The 21,910-nt window shown below is 39.5% G+C and overlaps 1 protein-coding gene across 1 annotated transcript in view; it reads right to left on the bottom strand.

The window, feature by feature from the left end:
- The window catches only part of ror2 (receptor tyrosine kinase-like orphan receptor 2), a 98,787-nt gene extending 76,877 nt beyond the window's left edge, over positions 1-21,910 (bottom strand). The window contains exon 1 of the mRNA XM_079600178.1: positions 21,448-21,910. Coding sequence (XP_079456304.1) covers positions 21,448-21,538 — 91 coding nt within the window. The 5' untranslated portion in view covers positions 21,539-21,910. The remainder of the gene's footprint in view (positions 1-21,447) is intronic.

The following is a 21,910-nucleotide window of genomic DNA, read 5'->3' as shown; positions in this document are numbered from 1 at the left end:
CTTTTTCAAAGGCAGAAATAAAACAACTGTGGTTGGTCGGTGACTCCGTCTGAGACCGAAACCAGATTTATTTTTTTAAACCCACGTCATCCTCTGGTTAGGAGCGAGCAGCTCATAGATCTGCAGTCAACTACTCCAAAATCCCACCGTAATAAAGGGTTTTATTTAAGGAAATGTAAAAAGTGCATGAGCAGACAAAATAACTGGCAGTGGAAACATGATGTAGGAATAAAAACATTGTGTGAGGTGTAGCGAGACACTTGAAGTGTGTTATTTTGGGAAGAAGGGGCACAGAGAGTGCAGAGAGTCGTGGGCCGCCGTATAAAAGCGGACTCGGAAACGGAGAGCAGCGAGAGCCAGGGACTCCCTTCGGGCCCGTGCTCTCGAAAAAGACAAGCCCAATTTATCATGTGTGAAGTGCAGCTCTCCGTTAACACCCCGAACGATTAAACGAGCAGACATGAGATGTCCTGGGGAGCAGAAAAATAACAGTCTGGAAAAATCATTCCAGGATCCATGAAGCTCTCGTGCCGGCTCCACCGGCGGGACAACACACCTCACGCTGTAGATCCTCCGAGTGTGTCGGACAACATGCTGCCGGTTGAGAGGCCAAGACAAAAAACTGAACGCTAGGTTCTGCTGTAAGACTGAACAGGGTTTAGTGCTGACAGTCTCATCTGCCGGTTGACCATAAACACTCACAATCCATAAGAAATGTTAAATAATCAAATCAAAGAGGCCGCGACTGTTTAGTTCTGCAAGAGAACGATGGGATCGCATACACTGCCTGAAGTTCAGTACAGGATTGCATGTACCGTATTTTCCGGACTATAAGTCGCACTTTTTTTCATAGTTTGGCTGGTCCTGCGACTTATAGTCCGGTGCGACTTATTTATCAAAATTAATTCATACTGACTGAGATGAACCAAGAGAAAACATTACCGTCTACAGCCGCGAGAGGGCGCTCTAGTTAGCGGAGTTGTTCAGAAGCGACACCGAGGAAGAACTCAATGGATTCAGTGTTGAGGAGATCGGGAGCTTGGTGAACTTGCTGACCGGTAACTCGCTGGCTAATGTTAGTTTAGCCTCTTCAGCCTCACAGGTATATGTTCTTTATGCTAATGTGCAGCTGAATAACTGTTAATGTGTTACGCTAACACACCGGACACTATTCAGCTGTTGTTCTGTGTGCTGTTGTGCAGCTGAATAACTCCAGATTAAATGTCTGTTCTTGGTCTTGGATTTTGTGAAATAAATTTCTAAATAAATGCGACTTATAGTCCGGAAAATACGGTAGCCTATTGTACAAAATGTTTCTCTATGTCAAATATTAAAGTCTCCCTGTTGTGAAAATCCAGCTATTAATGTTGTTTATATGTCTATTTGGTGTTTTTAATATGCTTTAAGACAAACCATGTGTAAGTTCATAAGTCGACAGCATTGCTGAGTATTTTCTGCTTAAAACTGCAGTGAACCAAAAACACGGTTTGAAATCGCTGGTGTTTCTGACGTCACAAACTACCTTGTAACCAATCAGATCAACGTGTGATCGTCAACCAGTGGATCTCTGAGTGAGTGGAGACGGGGCTCATTTGCATATCCATAGAACCACGCATACTAAATGAAGCAAGGGTGTCGAGTTACATTCAAGATATTTTAAGGCATGCCAAAAAAAAAAAATCAAGGAAAAAACTTTTAAATATGTTGTTTTGATGATTAAAGGTGAGTTTTAAGGGATAATATGATTGACTACAGGGGGACTAAGACATTTGCGACCAATCTGTCCCCGTCAAACAGATCATGTGTTTGATTCCCAGGGAATGCATGAACTGATAAAACATCTTGAATGCAATATAAAAGTTGCATTGGATAAAATTGTTTATCAAATGCATAAATGTATGTAATGCACATAACCGAGCTACAAGTGTGAATGCCCTATATTTCATTAATCTGTGGTGTTGTGGACACAGGTGTGTGTACGGCACGCTCACACCAGGTGAAGCATGGGCTCAGGACATGAGGAGGGAGGAATAAGGAGGTTCCTGAGTCACCCCGACTGTACACTAATGCTTTTACAGAGCGTCTCAGATCTGCACACACACAGGCCTGTAATTATAAGTCTGACGCAAACAGACTCGGACTCCACTTTTATTGCTGCCGTCCTATTCTCATGACTGATAACTGCAAATGGGTTACTCGAGGGGACACATGAAAAGCTTGAAGCCTCTTCTTTCCTTACTTGGAGAGGAGCTCTCTCAGTTTGATGTGGTTTGTCATCCCCGCTAGAACATCTTCCCGTATCACGGTCCTGATCAGATGAGGGATTTTTCCACTTAAAGTAACCTTTCATATTACCAGCTGCTCCACTTTAGCAAATCCATGATAAGATCAAGTCATCTGAACATTCACAGAACCAGAACTCTGAACCGACAAGATCCTGAATATGTGTAATGAAAGAATAACCTAAAAATGTTAGGAGGACGATGAAGGAATGGTTCCTCAAAAATATTTTTCTCTGAAATACAAAAGAAGACGTTACGCAAAATGAAAAAAATATATATTTATATATAAAGTTAGTCCCCAAACTGTAGAACGGTAGTATGAATCACCATCCACTTTCATTGATGGAAAACAGCATATATATATATATATGTATTCAAAAGAATCTTGAAAACTGTTTTCAACAATGATAATAATCAGAAATCTTTGAGCATCAAAGCATCATATTAGAGTGATTTATGAAGGATCATGTGACACTGAAGACTGGAGTTACATTTAAAATCTATTACAATAGAATATCAGTTATTTTAAATTGTAATATTTCACAATATGACTGTTTTAGCTGCATTTCAGTTCAAATGAATGCAGCCTTGGTGAGTATAAAAGACAAAATATTTCTGTAGTGTATCCATGAGAACCAATCTTTGGTGTCAAACACATGAGATCTGGCGTGCTGCGTCTGAAGGGGCCATTTCCTTTCTCTAGAAGAGCCACAAAACAAAAGTCAGATGGACTTTCTATTTTTTCTTCTTTGTGGAGCTTGACTGTATAACTTAAAATCAACTTTTGCTGAGTGGAAACAACAGCTCAGACATTTACAGGGATACTTCACGCTTTGTATCAGTAAACCCGGTAGTGTTTCCGAATGGCCGTGCTTCCCTCCCTCATGTCCCCCTGAGACGAGAGATTTCTGTGTTGTGTGTCTGGAAAAAAAAACTTTACTTCATTTAGCGTCATCATCGGAGGCTTTTCTGGCCAGAGGCGAGAGACTACAGCCAGTAGTAGGAGCGAGTTGCGCATGTTTTCATATGGCTATACATCCCGGTACAAAGCAATTTAGTATTATTTAGATGGAAAACACGCTAGTATTTAAATTAATTTATAAACTAACTCGTCACGGAGACTCTTTAAACAGCGTCTTTTTAGTTTTTAAGTTGACGAGTAGCCTAGTTGTATAATATCTCCCGATACTGGCCTCTGTAACCGGTAGGCGTGGCTTGGGCCTCATAGGGCGGCGGAGCAAGTGCATTCTGGGAGTTGTAGTCTTTCATCCACATGAGCGAAAAATTAATTTTCTGGCTTTTCTCAGTCTATAAGGCACCAACTTCTAAAATAATTTCACATTTCTACTACATAAATGACCCAATTTAAATACACATTCCTCTTTCCAGCGGTGAAATATCCCTTTAAGGTTTTATTGAAGAATTATATTAATGTGTGATTAAAGGATAGTATTTTTCATTTTGAGTGAAATATCCCTTTAAGCTTCTCAGATGAGTCCCTGCAGTTGTAGTGGGATGGAGCCGTGGCCAAACTCAAATACAGGCCCTTTCACGAACCGGCATCATCTGGTCTTTATTAATGTAGTAAACCCTCCGACTGTGCTCACAGAACGCGGTGTGAGGCGGCGTGTGTGTCCAGAGTCAGACCAGGCGAACGATATCCATTTCCAACTGACCACCGATCTTTAGCTTTAAACTGTTCAGGAAAGTATGGGAAGTTGTGTGCATTTGTGTGTTTGTCCTGATTTCAATCAGAGAGAAGGGAACTGTAAACATCATGACATCGAACACACAAGAGAGAAAGTGCGAGAGAGCTCATAACATAAGCCATGAATGATTGCCCAGGCTGAGAAATGAAACGCAGATGTCATTGTGTACACGTTCAATAAATAGAGGCACATCGAGTTTCTCTGCCTGTGCTCCATTACGGCACACACTTGTGAGGACATTTTATTGATAAAGTGATCAACATTCCTGAACTCTCTAGACGGTTCTCATTAGTGTTTATTGTTCTTCTAACGCTCATCCATAGGAAAGGGGTTTGAACTTTGACTTCTAACAATTTCTAACTACTTCTAATTTTGTTTATACCTCGTCCTGCACCATTTGTGCTACAGACGGGAACGATACCTCAAATTGTACGACTGGTTTTCTTACGTTTCTGTAAAACACGTAACAGTATAACACTAATATTTTGAAATATTATTCCAATTTTCCAATTAAAGCAGAGTAGACCAATCACAACAGACTGGGCCATGTGACCAATCAGAGCAGAGTATACCAATCACAACAGACTGGGCCATGTGACCAATCAGAGTAGAGTAGACCAATCACAACAGACTGGGCCATCTGACCAATCAGAGCAGAGTAGACCAATCACAACAGACTGGGCCATGTGACCAATCAGAGCAGAGTAGACCAATCACAACAGACTGGGCCATGTGACCAATCAGAGCAGAGTAGACCAATCACAACAGACTGGGCCATGTGACCAATCAGAGTAGAGTAGACCAATCACAGCAGACTGGGTCATCTGACCAATCAGAGCAGAGTAGACCAATCACAACAGACTGGGCCATGTGACCAATCAGAGTAGAGTAGACCAATCACAGCAGACTGGGCCATGTGACCAATCAGAGCAGAGTAGACCAATCACAGCAGACTGGGTCATCTGACCAATCAGAACCAAATCCCTTATCAAACCGTTTCAGAAACTATGAGAAAAGAGCTGATGCTGCAATGTATATTATGAGAAAATAAAGAGTTTTTGACGTTGGATGTAAACGTGTAGGAGACTCCAAAACAACATTAGGAAGCTTTAAAATACTGTAGCATAGAGGGGCTCTTTAAATGTAAAAAGTCCTCGTAATGGATTCCTCTTAAAAGCCACAACTTATTGCATGTTCAGGGTGTGTGCGATTCATTTTTGAACAATTTCAAATGGAAAAAAAGTTTGTCTTAACTCTTAATCTTTCATCAAAATGTAATAACTTGCTTGTAAATGTTGTATCTTACAGCCGCCACAGTATCACTGCACCAGAGCCTCCTCGACCACCAAAACCTTTCAGGGTTATTATTATTCCTTCTTTTCAGAATATTGAAAACAAATATATCCCACGGCACAAACATTAGGAAATTATGGCTTTGGTAAAGGAAAAAAATGGTATGCAGTTCACGAGTCAGACGACAATACTATAAACCAGGGGTCACCAAACTTTTTTCTCTGGGGGCCACATTATCGTTCCTGACTGTGATGGGGGGCCGGGGCCGGGTCAGCTATATAACATAGAATTGTATAACCCAGACCAAAATGACCACCAGCAGGCCTCATTGTGTAGTAGAGATTACTAGCCTGGCACAGCCATCCCCACTACTATATCCACACTACTATATCAACACTTGATTCATGGTACATATTTGTTTATCTTTACTAGTGGTTTGCAAAAGTTGTAATCGAGTCTTCACACTTTGTTTTATTTAAAGTTATTCTTCACAAATAATCGTTGGTCCACTGTTCTTTGAAAACTCTGCACTCTCTTTTAGGGGTGGAACGGTACACAGAAGTCACGGTTCGGTTCATACCTCGGTTCAGACATCACGGTTGGTTACAATAAAGGGAAAAGCAAAACAAAAATGCAGAAGGCTTGTGCATGTCTCAGGCTGGACCACCAAAAGAAAAATAAATGTCTTAAGCCTTGTACTTTTTTTAAAATAAGTTTTATTAATAAAGTAAAGGCATAGAACCAGTTTATTTGTAGTGCACTCACTGACAATAGTTTTATATAATTAGTTCATTAATTCAATTAATAAAAATACCTTGATATGTTTGGTAATTGTACCTGAATTAATTGAAAATTAATCTGCTACATTTCAGATTAATATATTTGTTTTCCTTAAAAATGTAATTAACAGTAACTTAAACACTTTGCAGTTTGAATGATGTCCTGCATAAACTAAATGACGGAGTATGTTTTTATGTTTCCACTGTTCGATCGTGGCCGCGCCACCCACCCACACACACACACACACACACACACACACACACACACACACACACACACACACACACACACACACACACACACACACACACACACACACACACACACACACACACACACACACACACACACACACACACACACACACACACACACAGACACACAGACACACAGACACACACACACACACACACACACACACACACACACACACACACACACACACACACACAAATATAAGTAAACACTTTACAACTTTTCGATCGCGCCCACACCTCTCTCTCAACATATTCCAGCATTGCAATCTTTACACCGCAGCCTGCTTCAGAGCTTCAGAGCTAAGGCGGAGCTACAGATTAGGTGTCCCTAAGAATCCGCGTATCTAACAGTAGTTCCGCATTACATTAATTAAATTGCACGCAAGTTTTATTTTATTTTATACCGTGTATTCTCAGTGTAAATGTATGCACCAAACTGTGACGCCCGTACCATGACGACTTTTGGGGATTGCCTCATAGGGCCGGTTCAAGTAGTGAGGGGCTGGGGGGCCAGTCAAAGGGGGGTGGCGGGCCTGAGTCGGCCCGCGGGCCTTAGTTTGGTGACCCCTGCTATAAACACTTTAAACAAAAACGGCTAAAAGGAAAATTACAGTTAAAGGCTTTTTTGGCCGTTTCTGGAGCCGCTTTTAAGGACGATCACATCGAAACAAGTGAGACTACACTTCACAGGTCTGGACCGAAGCCCATGCGTTTAAACAATATAAAGAAAGCTAAAATGAGCCGAGAGTGCAAGGAGAAAATTTACATCCCCATCCGAGAGAGCCAGCCGCCGCTGGAGCGTTACATACTGGAGGAGGTATGCCGTATTAAACATGAGGCAATGTCCTGTGTTTATGAGGCAAATGAAAAGCAGATCTCAGAGCGTTCGCAGGAGTATCGCTACGGGACCAGCGTCTCAGCCGCTCAACGGGACACTGCAATCTGAGGAACACACACTTCATCTTTATCAGAGCAGGACTCATCAGAACCAGCGGCACAATATCACGTTCAGACAACTACTGAGAAAACACAGTGTGTAAAGACCATAACCACACACCCTTCCACACACTTACATCACTTGCAACACATCTAACGTCTTGTATTAAGTGCCGGTAATGATAGTGGGAATGGTTACCTTGATTTAAATCATTTATAGCTGAATAGTTCACAAATGACTTCACCAATTTACAGTATTGAAATGTTTCAAAAGCTCTAAAACTAGGAACAAACTTTTTTTGCTTCATGTCAGCGTTTACACTTTTTTTCTATACGTTCTGTCATCATTTACTCACAACGTCAATACACACATGACTTTGGTAACCAAATGGTTTGATTACCAATATTGTTTTACTGACTTCCATTGTATGTATGGAAAAATGACTTATTTGATGTCCCTCAGAACAAAGAAAGTCACACAGATGTGGAACGACATGACGGTGAGTAGATGACAGATTTTTCTTTTTCTTTTTTGATATGTCCCTTTAAGAACGTGGATATTTTATTTGTAGCTTATAAACCCAGATAAGTCCTCTGCATAGACCCATGGCCGGCTAACACTCCCTCCCACCGAACACCAGCTCTTCTACACGCCGATCCTCAAGCAGAACTGGGTGAAGTTTTCTGGATGATACCATTCAACACTTCTGACTTGAGATGCAGTGGATCATAATCACATGTTGGCCAGAGATGAACCGGTCCTGGTTCTGTCCCTGAGGGAGTTTGGGTTCTTGCCACGGTCGCTGGTTTAGTCGAGGACACTTAATATTCATCAGTGTTATTGATCTGACTGTAGGAGGAGAACGGCACTGAGCGGTTTTCTGCAGAGCGGCTTTACAGATGAATTGAACTCATTTAATAATTGATGATCTTTACACAGTTATTGAACTGAATCAACACTGAACTCAACAATGACACTATTGTCTTTTTATAATTGCATAAAGCGATATATAAATAAAGGTGACTATTTGACTTGACTATTACACCTTTTTACTTATTACGCTGATAACATATGTATTATATATACAGGTGAAACTCAATTTTTTAATATTGTGAAAAGGTTTTCATAAGCTGTAAGCCATAATCATCAAAATTATAACAAATAAATGCTTGAAATATCTAACTTTGCATGTAATGAGTCTATATAATATATTAGTTTCACCTTTTACGGTAAGTTGAATTACTGAAATAAATTAACTTTTTTTTTATATATATATATATATTTTAGGGCTGTCAAAAGATTAATCGTGATTAATCGCATCCAAAATAAAAGTTTGTGTTTGCATAATATATATGTGTGTACTGTGCATAATTATTATGTATAAATACACACACATTCATGTATACATTTAAGAAATATTTGCATTTATATACTGTATATACATTTATATAATTTATATTATATATCAATATTTTATATATAAATATAACCAATTTTTCTTAAAAATATACATGATTGTGTGTGTTTTTATATATATAAATAATTATACACAGTACACACACATATATTATGTAAACACAAACTTTTATTTTGGATGCGATAAATCACGATTAATTTTTTGACAGCCCTGTATATATATATATATACACATTGACCACACTGTATATTATCCAGCATGGTGCTTTGCTTCATGAACACTTCATCTAGACCCCAGGTCTTCACATCTCCTGTCAGTGCTGAACATGAACAGAGCGTTTGTTGAGCACATTCCTCAGCGAGTGAAGCCAGCAGAACATGCCTGCGGGTTATTAGCTCCTGCTGATCTCGAGTGAAGGCTCTGAGGATCAGTCACCTGGAGGAATGCAGCGGGCGCTGAACACCTGCCGGAGCAGACGTGCACGAGTGTGTGTGTGTGTGTGTGATGGACACGCTGAGATCTACCGCTGGCTGACGGCCATCACACTCTCCAGCTCTCCAGCAGATCCGTGATTCATGAAGCTGTACGGATTACAGACTTAAACCTTATCTGGACGTTTGTTACTTTTTCTGTGGGAGAGCTACAGGGAAGGACAGGCTCTACAGTTCTGATGGGATGCAAGATCTACGGGATTTACAAATGTCTTATTTAAGTGCAATTCATAAAATGTAATGTTTTTGCACTATGAAACTGTCACATTGTGCGCTGAAAACATTACAGTTCGAAATATTCCATAGTGTTTATGCATTTACACAAGTCCTTGTTCTGTCCTTACACAACAATCAAAACATATTTGCAGTTTATTAACTCGCATATACATTATATGTGCAGCAAGATTATGATTAAAATGAGAGGAGACAGCAAAGTTATTCAGACCTCAAACTTTAAATATGTATTTAACAAAATCTGGCCAAAACTGAAGAGTTTGGAGTTTGTTTTGGGGTTTGCAAACACAAGCTTTCCAGAAACCTTTTGCACCGGCTGTTAAATGCATTCAAATGTTGACACTGAAATCTCTTCAGGTTCATTACTTCTGTCCCAAAGTTATGAGCAAAACGACATCAATGCACTGGAGTGCAGAAAGGTACACCGTTGCGCAGGTATTTTAGACCTTTTTTTTTTACCCTTGAACAAAGAACACAAAAGTAGGGCTGGGTGTTGACACAAATTTCATGATCCAATTTGATTTCGATTCAGTTTTCGATTCAGATTTCGATCAGATTCGATATTGATGATTTGAGATATCTGGTACACTACACGACATGCCAAATTTTCTCAAAGAAAAAATATCTCTCAACTAATGCTGTGAACTATACATGAGTCAGTTGGTAGTACTACTAAAATACTGCAGGTTAAAGTTAATGGATTTGTATACAAACAATTAAATTACACTCAAGGTAGTGTTAATAATAATACAGTGATAATAGGCCTACTAACTTAAGAATTAGCCTACATTATTTCTACTCCAACTAATTTTTTCAAATATAAACATTTAAATGGTGGCTGTCAACTTGACGGATTTATTCAAACATGCATTATATATTGAAGAATATTAAAAATCATAATACATATGTAATATGGTGCATATATTAAAATGCTCCTCTCTAGAATACATTTTTCCAGCTGACTAACACATTTTTTGGTCATAGAATATGTTTTTTCTGAGGTAAATGTGACGTTACGTGACATTGTTTAGAAGCCGATGTCTTTCCATGGTGCTGATTTCTGTAAGTCGTACAGTATCTGTTATCATATACCTTCTGATGTTCATTCATGTTTACGCCGCGCTGTAACTGGTGTTAAAGTGGAGGAGATGATCGGTTCACGTGCGCTTCTCTTGAACTGCCACGCCACATTAAAGAGTGCCACATATGCACAAATGCAGTGAATTTTGTAATATAATGGACATAACTTAAAATCTGAGGCTATATTTCATATCAAAAGAAACAAAGCACAAAAGCTTATTGTGATTTATTGGATGGGAGGCGCGCAACAATGTCCTGCTCATTCATCAACTGCGAAGAGGACAGACTAATGGATTCTTGGGATTTAAGAATCGATAGATATCGTAAAAATGAAAATCTATTAAAATCGAGAAATCAATATGTTTTACCCAGCCATACAAAAAATGACTTTGCCATGAGTTTATAATGGCTATTAAAGGTTTGCTACTGGTTGGGACTCAAAAACTGACTATACTTACTACTAAGCTACTTATACTTACAACTATAGTTACAACTATAACTAATAGTCATACCAGCTGACAAAAATATTGTTATGTTTTGCTAATGTTTCCATTGGGTTATGATACATTATGCTCTCTGAATGTTACAAAATGTCTTTCTTTTAAACATTTTAAACACATTTGTCTTGGTTATGCGAACGTTATATGGGAACATTGTATGTTATCAATGCAAACATTGTGAAAACATTACAGCTGAACGCTCTATGAACACACAAGTAGAAACCAAATTCAAAAACGTTTCAGAAAAAGCTCCATGAACGATGTACAGATAATGTTTTAGTGAGTCGTCTTTTGAGGACAGAATTAAAGACCAGATAAAAGTTATATTAACATTAGATTACCGGAATAATCTTTGTTCATCATAACTTTGAGAGTACATTATAAAGTACTGAGATGGTTCCCTGTTAGCTGGGATATTTAGGGTTGGTTTATGCTTTCCATAAATAGTCTTGATTTCAACAACATGTAGTTCACTGGATGTTTGTTCAATGTCATATCTTGAAAGTAATTTTTATTCTACAGCCTCTTTTTATCCATATTTGCAAGTTACACCCAAAACCCTCCCTTTGAGCACACAGCTTTCTGACCCTCTCTGGGAAAAACTTCCACACACACACACACACACACACACACACACACACACACACACACACACACACACACACACCAATTCTCACGCACAAACAAGTACAGTTGATTAACATCTTCCAAGGCACTAGAGATTAAAGGCATTTTCATAGTTTCTGAAGCGCATGGGCTCGAGGATCGGCCATTTCCTCATCTCAGCACATCGAGTGGTATTTATGAAGCGCACAGCTGGTTTTCACTCTGCTTTCCCCAGCAGGACTCACACCTAATGAAATATGTTTGTTCCCTTCAATTTTGGACTAAATAAAACACGCTGATGTTTAACAGGTACAGTTTAACTCCTCAGACTAAAATGTCCGAAACACCAATAGTTGTTACGGCCAAGACTCGCACAGAGTAAAGTGGCTTGGAAATGCCTTTAAAAATCATAATAAATCAGCTGAGGCCTTGATATACTCTCTGAGAAGTACTTTAAAGCTACACTGTGTAATTTTTTAAGTTGATTCTTTGCAAAAAACACTGTTCTTTCAAAATTAAATGTGCTCATTCATGTGTAATTACTTCCACCAACTAATCAAGTATTCTCGTAAGCGTAGAATCTGCTATTTATAATACATAGGGTGAGCTGCTCGAGTGGTGGCAGCCATGTTGCGCCTCCATCTTGAAAATACATTAGCCAAAGAGGGACATTCCTGGAGATTCAAGCTTCGCCTTTCGCGCTTTTACACTCAGTGGCACCAGAGCCCGTCTACGGAGAGCCTGGCCACTCCCTATTAAGTCCTATTGTACCGAATTTTGGTTGTAGTTTCACCAGAGTTTCACTGGGGGCGATCGTCCGAGTGCAAAATGAATGGGAGTCTGTGGAGCTAGACGGAGCACAACATTCATTCTGCACTCGTCCTGTGAGCGCCCTCATGTGGAGCCAGAGTGCAACTGCAACCAGTTCAGTAGCCGGACGTTTACTGAGAGTGGCAGATCTGCCCTTATTAGAGATCTGGTGGCACCGTGGCGAATGTGACGGGGAGATTTATCGCGACTGCCGGCAGATTTGAAAGCCTGTTGAAGATTGAGGATCACGCCTATTCTCGAGGACACGTAACAGAGTCGCCAAGGAAGCGAAAGAGAGAATTAAAACGACAACACGACCGGCAAATCAACAAGACCAAAGTCAATATTGGAGTGGCTTTTCCAAGGCGGAAAGAGCTCATGAGAAGCAAAGATTTTAAAAGGGAAGTGGCCTGGTAATTAATAACAGCTAATTCAGCCTATTTGTATAAATTTTAAGTTTTATAGTTGCTTGGCTCACTATAGACCTTATGCGCCAGAGAAACGAGGGCGCCGCCATCTTTAGAATATTGTCTTTGAACTTCCGCTTTGCGGTCGCTCTGTGTATCTCTATGGCATCGCTGTCCAGGAGTAACTAGCTTTTGAAATGGATTTACTTAATGTAAAGTTAACGAAATTTATCATGAGGATTGTAATGTTTAAAGCAGATGTCTTAACAAATGTCAGTAGACCGGGAAGATTTTAAAAACGAGCCGTTCATTCATAAATACGCAAGATCGCTGTGAAAATACAGACCAGAAGACGAAAGACAACGAGCGCAGCGCTGAAAAGGGGCGGGGCTACATAAGGTCTATAGCGAGGTTAACGCTAGAACGACGTCTAGGATACGGACACCGTAAGAGTTTAAACGCCCTCGGAGTGGGAGGGTTAGAAAGTAATATTCAGTTGGTAGTCATATATAGTTTCAACGCTAGATGGGAGAAAATCTCACACAGTGTAGCTTTAAACATTATCCATTATCCGTGTCAAAAGAGGCGGATCTCCGGAGCCGACGGCGGTCTGAAGGAGTTTAACAGCCGGCGCAACTGGCGAGCCGCTTCAAACCACTGAAACAATCTCCAAAACACCCTGGTTTTGGCCAGCTTGTGTTTAAAATGACATCACACCCGTCGGTTCTTCTGGTGGAATGATAGTGGGATCATGATTTTCCCGCATGGGATTCAATTCTTCAGTAGATGTGGATAAATCTGAGCATGTAATCCAGGCCTTTTCTCAAAAGCTTCTAGTATCTTTTATGGCAGAAAAGCATCCATTTCTCTAATGAAAAACACAGCCATATGAATACGTATTTAAACATGAATAAGCACTTTGCTTTCTTGTCTGATATATTCTATTTATATCTGTCATGCAAAGTGGAAAAAACGAACTCTGAAATCTGCCAATTTTCCACCAGAAGGCCGCCACATTAATGCTCTTCTCCTCTGAGAACTGAGGCTCAACATTACAGTTTATTCCTGATCTCGAACGCTGGGTGGCCTTTGGAAAAATGTCACCTTGTTGGTTTAATATGGCGTTTGGACGGATCGGGGGCTTTACGCTGCCAATGGAAATCACAGGTTTGGGAGTCGGGACCAATTCCACTGACTCCAGACATCCAGCAACTGGCACTGGGAAAGAGCAACTCCAGAACATGTTTGGCACGCGGCATCGAAGCCGTTCATCACCGGACTGAAAGCATGCCTGATGTAAAGCCTGAGCAGATATATAGTCCACACTGACGGCCACACACTTTAAAGGAGGAACGTTTGAATAACTTAAGGCGAGACACGGCAGGCAAAAAAAAAATTTTTCACTGGTCAATTTAGAGATTTTGGGATATTTGTCTTCAATAACATGTCTTCTTTCAGACTTGTGGTGAAAAAAAGTCAGAAATACACATTTAGGTCTTTATTTTACTAACTTTGTCTGTTTGCGTCTGTAGATTTCTCCTAAATTCAACAAAAGTTGGCGTTATAAATCAACATGATCCGCGATCACTGTCTACGTCGTCATCACACACACCGTTAGAAAGCCCTCTCTCCTGTACAATGCTGTCGGATCCAAATATGGTAATTTCCTTTTTATCAGCAACCAATCGTGAAAGTAAAAGGGCTGAATGCGCAATCTCATTGGCTGATGATAAATCTTTAAAACAGTTTTCTCAAAATGACTTTTCTCTCATTCTCCAAGTCCGAGATCTCCACTTCAGTTGCACCGATACACACCAAACCTTCCAGTCGTGTGCCTAGTTATATTATGAAGACATTTACAGAGGGATTTGTAAATATATTATTCATAGCCTGATTTATGTAACATTTTATTCCAAAAAACATGGTCTAAATAATCAGATTCAATGATCTATGCTAAGCTATGCTAAAAGTGCTACCGCCAGACCCGGAGATCGGCTGAATGGATTCGAAAACGGTAAAACTGTGTAACTCTAGGGGAGCTGGAAAATGAGCCTATTTCCAAAAAAAGTGGCGTGTTCCTTTAAATGTGAGATTGCTCGTTTCTGCTTCTTCGCATGTGTTTTAATCTGGAGATACCGCACTTGTTCAGGAGACGTGTAATAGCGCCCCCTACCGTATTACAGTGAGAACGCAGAAAGCCGGAAAATCCAATCAATGGCAGCATGATAACTTTCACAGCCTCGTTGTGTTTATAATCACGCTCTTGCAAACTATTCGAACTCAAAGTTTGATGGGAAATGTTTTTTAATAAAGACTGAGAGAGTCGGAAGCGTAATCATGATGTTGAAGTCATATAATCATTGGTCACAGAGCTCATTTTCTGCAATAATCCAAAAATCGTATTGGTTTTGTTGTTAAGGGGGAACCAGTGTGATGCTAACATGCTAACGTACGGGTTGGCCAACAGAAGCACATCATCACTGTATAGTCAATACTGAATAACCTGAATCAGCAAGATATGAACAACAACAAACTGCTGATATAAGAATATGAGAAAGTAGCACTGAAAAAAAAGGCCAATATGATTTATTGTGGCTAAATAAGTATGAGAATCTTATTCAATTTCTTTCAGGCTTATTCTTACTAACACGAGCATTACGTAGAGCTAGCAGTGAGTTAATACAACAGAGGAAGGAGGAAGAGTGGTGTAATAAGTTAAAGATTGCACAGGAAAAGCCATTAACTTGTTTGAACGTCACTGACCTGAACCAACATCTAAAACTGTGTTCATTCTGCCAAGAGGACCAACGACTCTTCATTTACTAATGTATAAAACAGCAATACAGCATGCAAGAGACATCGGTCAGTGTTTATCACATCACTGAGTAGTTGACTATACCTATGACCAGCGTAATATATTTTATGGTGTCATTCAGCAACAAAAGAAGAAGAAAAAATATATAAATATATATATAGTTATCTCATCATGTTTCTATACCCCATACAAAACAACTTCTTTGAAATCTGTGTGTCTACACATTCGATATCCTTTTATGCACTGACAAACACTTACGCCTCACAATCCTGTTTAAATGTCCTATTCCTACCAAGCTGTATTTATTTGATCAACAATACAGTAAAAACACCTTGAAATGTTACAACTGTTGTCTATGCGAGAATAATATATAGTAAAGTGTAATTTATTCCTGTGATCAAAGCTGTATTACTATTTTCAGCATCATTACTCGTCTTCAGTGTCACATGATCCTTCAGAAATCACTCTAATATGATGATTTGATGCTCAAGAAACATTTCTTGTGTAGAAGACAGTTGTGCTGCTTCATATTTCCATGGAAACGGTGATGCATTCTATTTCCCAGGATTCTTTGATGAATAGAATGTTCAAAAAGAATCTTCATTTGAAAGGGAAATCTTTTGTAACATTATCTCCTTCCTGTAAGTTTGATTAATATAATGCGTCCGACTCCTTGACGAGCTGAAGTGTTAAACCGCAATAAGCCCAGAGGTTTGAACAACACACACACACACACACACACACACACACACACACACACACATCTCTTTTGGGGTTACGACAGCATGCCGTCACTTCTTCATCAGTCAGCACTGCTCTTTTCCAGCATTAAACTCTGGTTCCCTGATGACGCACTGCGAGATCTCTTCTTCTATGGTCTACAACAGTGCCGTCTTCTTCTTCTAAACACCTCGTCTTCTTCAGGGAGGACACTGCGGCCCACTGGTTTCAACTTCTGCTGTTATGTTTTGATTAGAGATGCTTGGATTAGTGATGCGAGGGCTCAATAATGTTACAAAAACATATTTCCATCCTCAAGCACGACCACGGACCGCAGAGCTCTCCGCTGCTGTCAGGACTCCGGCTTGGCAGGCGACGGCATGTTTCCTCTCGCTGATGTCTCTGTCTGTGGACGGCGAGAGCTTGGGCTGATGCAGTCTGGATCTACACCACTGCGGGGTTCAGCAAACGCATTCAGTGCTTTACCACGGTGAGGTCCTCATAAAATGGATAAAAGTCATGTTTAATACCTTGCTCTGTGTTTGTACTAGTCAGAGGGGTCACTCATTTAAAAAGTGCATGGTATAAATCTTAACCAGAGTATATCAGCCATCTCTCCCATGCATTTGATTTGTTCTTTTCTTTAATCAAATGAAGCAGCACCGCTGTTTTCAACATTGATGATAATTATAAATGCATCAAATCATAATTTTATAATGATTTCTGAAGGATCATGTGACACTGAGACTGGAGTAATGATGCTGAAATTTCACATATACAGTTATACAATATAATCACATAGAAAACAGCTGTTTAAAATTGTAATAATATTTCACAATATTACTGTTTTGTTGCATTTTTAATCAAATAAACACAGCCTTGGTGAGCAGAAGAGACTCAAAAACATTTAAAAATCTCCTCAATATCACTTTCTTAGACTTTAGTAATACATTTCTAAAACAATAGGCCTAATATATTTCTGAAAGTCTAGTAAACTCTAGAACCAGAACTACTTCCTGAATATTACAGCCAGGCGTGAGGATTTAATACAGATAACAGCGGTTCTGCAGACCCAGAGTGGTCGAGATGTCCGAGTGTTTCTTCACATGCTAATGACGAGGCCGTTCCCATGGTCACATTTGCGGTTTCCAAAAGCATTAAAGGATCAGCTGCCTTACCGCGCTTGTTCATGCCGGCGCTTTGAAGATTTCCCTCTTGCCCTGGTCAACTGTGGATTAGCAGACTGAACTCTGAGTAACTCTACAAGCACGTCCAGGTCCTCCTCGTCCGGCTCATCTCACGCTGCCATACAACACGCAAGCAAACGGTTTCTCTTCGTCTCAAAAATCTGCTTTCTTTGAGTCGGGCCTTTTCTGGTGGACTTATGCTGATATTCTTCAGATGCCATGAAGCTCATCCAGGTATAGCAGGATGGATCAGGTCATATTTCACCCCATAATCAAACTACCGCTAAATAAAATATTGAGTCAACTCAGGGGCCGTTTACACAACACCGTTTTCAACTAAAAATAGAAAACTTTTTTGGCCGTTCATTTACACGACAGCAGCGTTTTGAGGGCCTGAATATAAGGGCACCTCCATTTCCATATGTGGTTTGAGTCTGAACCATTATTTTTACAATTTTCATACAATTTATGAAGTACACATCCTATTCAGAAGTAGTATTGGAAGTTTGGCAGATTTTGAAATGAATTAAACCTCTAAGAAACAGAAAGAAACACGTATGTGCATTATAGCTCGCCGCACATCACAAATGCTGAATCTATTATTATTTTCTTTATTTTAAAACATGTTCAGACCTTTTTTTCTAAAAGAATTGAATGGCTGCTATCTTTTGAACTCTTGGCATGAAAACAAACTGAGGTTTCTACCATTCTTTCATGATTTTTCATGTTCATCACTATTTCAAAATAAAGGTCTGAACACGCCTCAGGAGTATGAACATATTCATGTTGCAAATTGATAAATTACGGCTCCTCTGTCATGTATTTTTGAAAATCAGTCAACAAATATGTAAACTAGAGATTGTAAACTTTCAAATGATATAGTTTGTCAAGATTAGTTTAGGTTTAGTATAGGATATTACTGTTTTAAATATGTAATGGCAGTGCCAATATAAGGGGTTAGACAGAGGTCGGTAAGTCTATTAAGTACAAACAAAATGAACACAAAATGTAAAAAAGTAACAAAATAAATCACATATGTCCCTCATCCCAATGCAATACTTTGAATAATAATAATCTTTCTGGGATTGTCTCCTCTCTTTATATGTCCTGATATGGGGAGGGGGCCTGAGGCATCAACAGTGCCGAGTTCAGTCTTACGCCCACCCCTGTTTTTAATGATTAACAGATTCATTCTGCATTAACATCCAAAGACTCAAAAGTGTAAACATGCAAATGGCTCAAAGGAGGAGGCATTAGGAGCTGAAAGCAACCTGACTATTTAAAATCACAAGCTTCTTCTCAGGCTACACTGTTTGAAGCCGATTCAGTGCCTGTGGGTTCAGGGACTCTTATTAGCAAGTCGCCGATTAGCATGTCAATGGGCTTGCTGAACATCCCCAACACCTTCTGATGGCTGGCAGTGTGAGCCGGAGGAGGAGAGCCTCCTGCGGACAGCAGAACACCGCTGGAAGCCAGCCGCGTCAACAACCCAGCAGAACAAAAGCTCACGCACTTTAACACGGACAGGGACGCTTTCATTGCTTATATCGTCACAAAATGTAGCTAAACTGTGTTGTTGCACAGCTCTATAAAGTTGGATATCTTTTATTTGCTTTTATTATAACTGCAGTACACTCACGTAAAGCAAATCTCAACACAGAATAAGTTTGTGCATTCCAGTGCACAGATTTGACTATATTTAGCTAAAATTACTAAATATATTTTGAGACAAAAGTCTTGTTTATGATTTTCATTTAGAAGTTTTCAAGGTAATTAAATCAACAATGCATTAAAATTATGGTATTTTGGGGTATTATAAAAAGTGCCTCTGAATTCGTGCCAAAAACATGGTTTGGTTCAAATGGTCAATATTAAGCGGAGATCATGGATGCTACCGTTGTTTCCGTCCCGGAACAAAACATTTTTTTAACTGCGATTATTTGAGATATAAACTCACACTTGTAAAAAAAAAAGAAGAAAAAAGTATTGTTAGATAAGTTGCAAGCACTTTTATTTTTTTATTCTGTAAATGTGAGAGAAAAAAAACACTATTGTTAGATATAAAGAAAGACGCAAGTGCGTAAACACAAATAAGTTGGCAAAACTCAAAATTTTAGGTAGGCTAATCAGACAGTTACATAAAAACATTTAATATAAGAAATTCAAACTTAAAGTAAGCAGAACTTTGTACTCACTCATTTTAATTGTTCTTAACCTGAAATATTTAAGTAAGCTAATTCATACACATAACTTAAAATTATCATGTAATCTCAACCAGTAGTGAAAACTTGGCTAGCTTTAACTATAGCTAATTCAATAAATGCTACCTTGCTAATTGGTAACACAATGCTTTGATGCTAATCTTGTGCAAAAAAATACATTATATAACAATTAATTTAATCATTTACTCTCCCTTTTGAGTTTCATGGCAAAGCATGCTGGGGAATAGAAATCCCAGCCTAGTTTTAGTTAGCCTAAATTTAGGTTTGTCTCAATTAAAAGAAACAAGGTCATACAACTCAAAACAATGAAACAATTCAGATTATTTAGTTAAAATGTGTCAGTTTTGTGAACTCAAAAAAATAAAGAAAGTTCTAAAAAAAATCATAAAAGTTAATTTTAACTAATTTGTTTAATTTGAGTTGGCTCTACTCAAACCAAATAATAATTTTAAGCGTAAGGGTTTACACCTTTTTACTTCGTTTTTTATTCCGTGCCAGAAACGGTCCATAATATCGTCCTCATATCGTCTAAAAGAAAAACTGGTCTTGTCTGCCTTCCATATACGCTCAAGTACCCCCCCCCCCCCCCCCTTTAAACACAAAAACGTGTTCTGTGTGAGCGAGTGTTCAAGTGTGAGGTGAAAACTGTGCCTGCTCACTTGCAGTCTTCAACAAATAGTTTGTGGCAATAGTTGCCAGGCTGAGGAAGAAGAGCCAGTCACGTGTTGTTGACGCACAGACACCTAATCAATGCGCCCAACACTTCCCCAGCGCCCGGCCCACAGGCTCCAGTGCGGGGACAAAGCCCCGGCGCGGGGTGATAAACGGTCCCATCCCCCTTAGACCTCCAGACAAATGGCCAAAAGAGCGCAAACTCAACACAGGAAATCTCAACATCTGTCACACTCTTCCCTGCAGGGAGGGAAACGAATCAACACGAAATCACTCTCAAAATATGCATCTGATTACCTATACAGCCAGTTTCAACAAACAAATGCATTACATCTGATTTAAAGGGGCAATAAGAAAGTTCTGGTAACACAGGCACAGTAAATTACAGATCAAAGTGAAGCAGAGGTGCGTTCAGTTACAGATGCTTAGATTAAATGCACAGTTCAAACACACATTTTAACCGAACCTTTCCTAAATTTCCTTATTCTGTTGAACACAAAAGAAGATATTTTGAAGAATATGGGTAATCAAACAGATGTGAGGCCCATTGACTTCCATAGTAGGCGAAGGAAAAAAATACTCAGAAGTCAATGAGGACCAGAAACTGCTTGGCTACCCATACTTTTTCAAATCAAAAATATCTGTGTTCAACAAATCAAAGAAATTTAGGAAGGTTTGGATCAACAAGAGGGTGTGTATAGTAAATAAAGATGACAGAATTTAAAATGTTGGGTGAACTATCCTTTTAATCTGCTTCCCTAACAGTATATTCAATAATTTTGCAGGAATATGAACACCATATTTAGGTGACAAGATAATAAATCAATAACAGGAACGCGCATTAAACTACACGAACAGCAAAAACATTTTCCACACTTCTATTAATTATGCAGACTCTTCAAAATGATAAAGTTCATCAGACATTGCTTGCAATAGAATGCAATTAATACGAGGAAGATACAAATAGAAATCACATTTATGAAAACTTAGATAGGGAAAGAAAATGATATTAAAGTATGAGTTCTTACCTGCGTGTGTGAAAGTTGCGAGGAAGATGTATATCGCCAGCAGACGAGCTTGAGTTGTAATCCTCAGTGTGTACATCCTAACAGGGAGCATTCCTCTGGAGCAGCGGGATCCGGGATAAAGCCTCTCTCTCTCCGCAAGTGAGGATGAAAGTTGAGTTTGCGCGTGCGAACAAAGCGCGTTCCCGAAGCGCTCAAGTGCGCAGTGAATGAAACTGCTCGTGACGCTGCGTTTGCGAAACAATAACGCGTTTCATCCCGCTCAGTCGAAAGGTGTGCGTCGAGCGCCGCGGATCCTGTCCAAGTGTCCCACAAGTCTCCTAACAACACAGTGAGCGAGTAACTCCAACTCCTCGTGACGTAGGATGGATCCGTCCCGAGGGAAAGAAGCGAATTTACGAATCCTACTACCGCAACGGCTCAGCTCATGAATATTCATTAGCACACGATTCCCTCGATTGATTTC

The sequence above is a fragment of the Phoxinus phoxinus genome, assembly GCF_949152265.1.
Source record: "Phoxinus phoxinus genome assembly, chromosome: 23".
In the NCBI taxonomy this organism is placed as follows: domain Eukaryota; kingdom Metazoa; phylum Chordata; class Actinopteri; order Cypriniformes; family Leuciscidae; genus Phoxinus; species Phoxinus phoxinus.
This window is presented reverse-complemented; position numbering and strand designations above follow the sequence as displayed.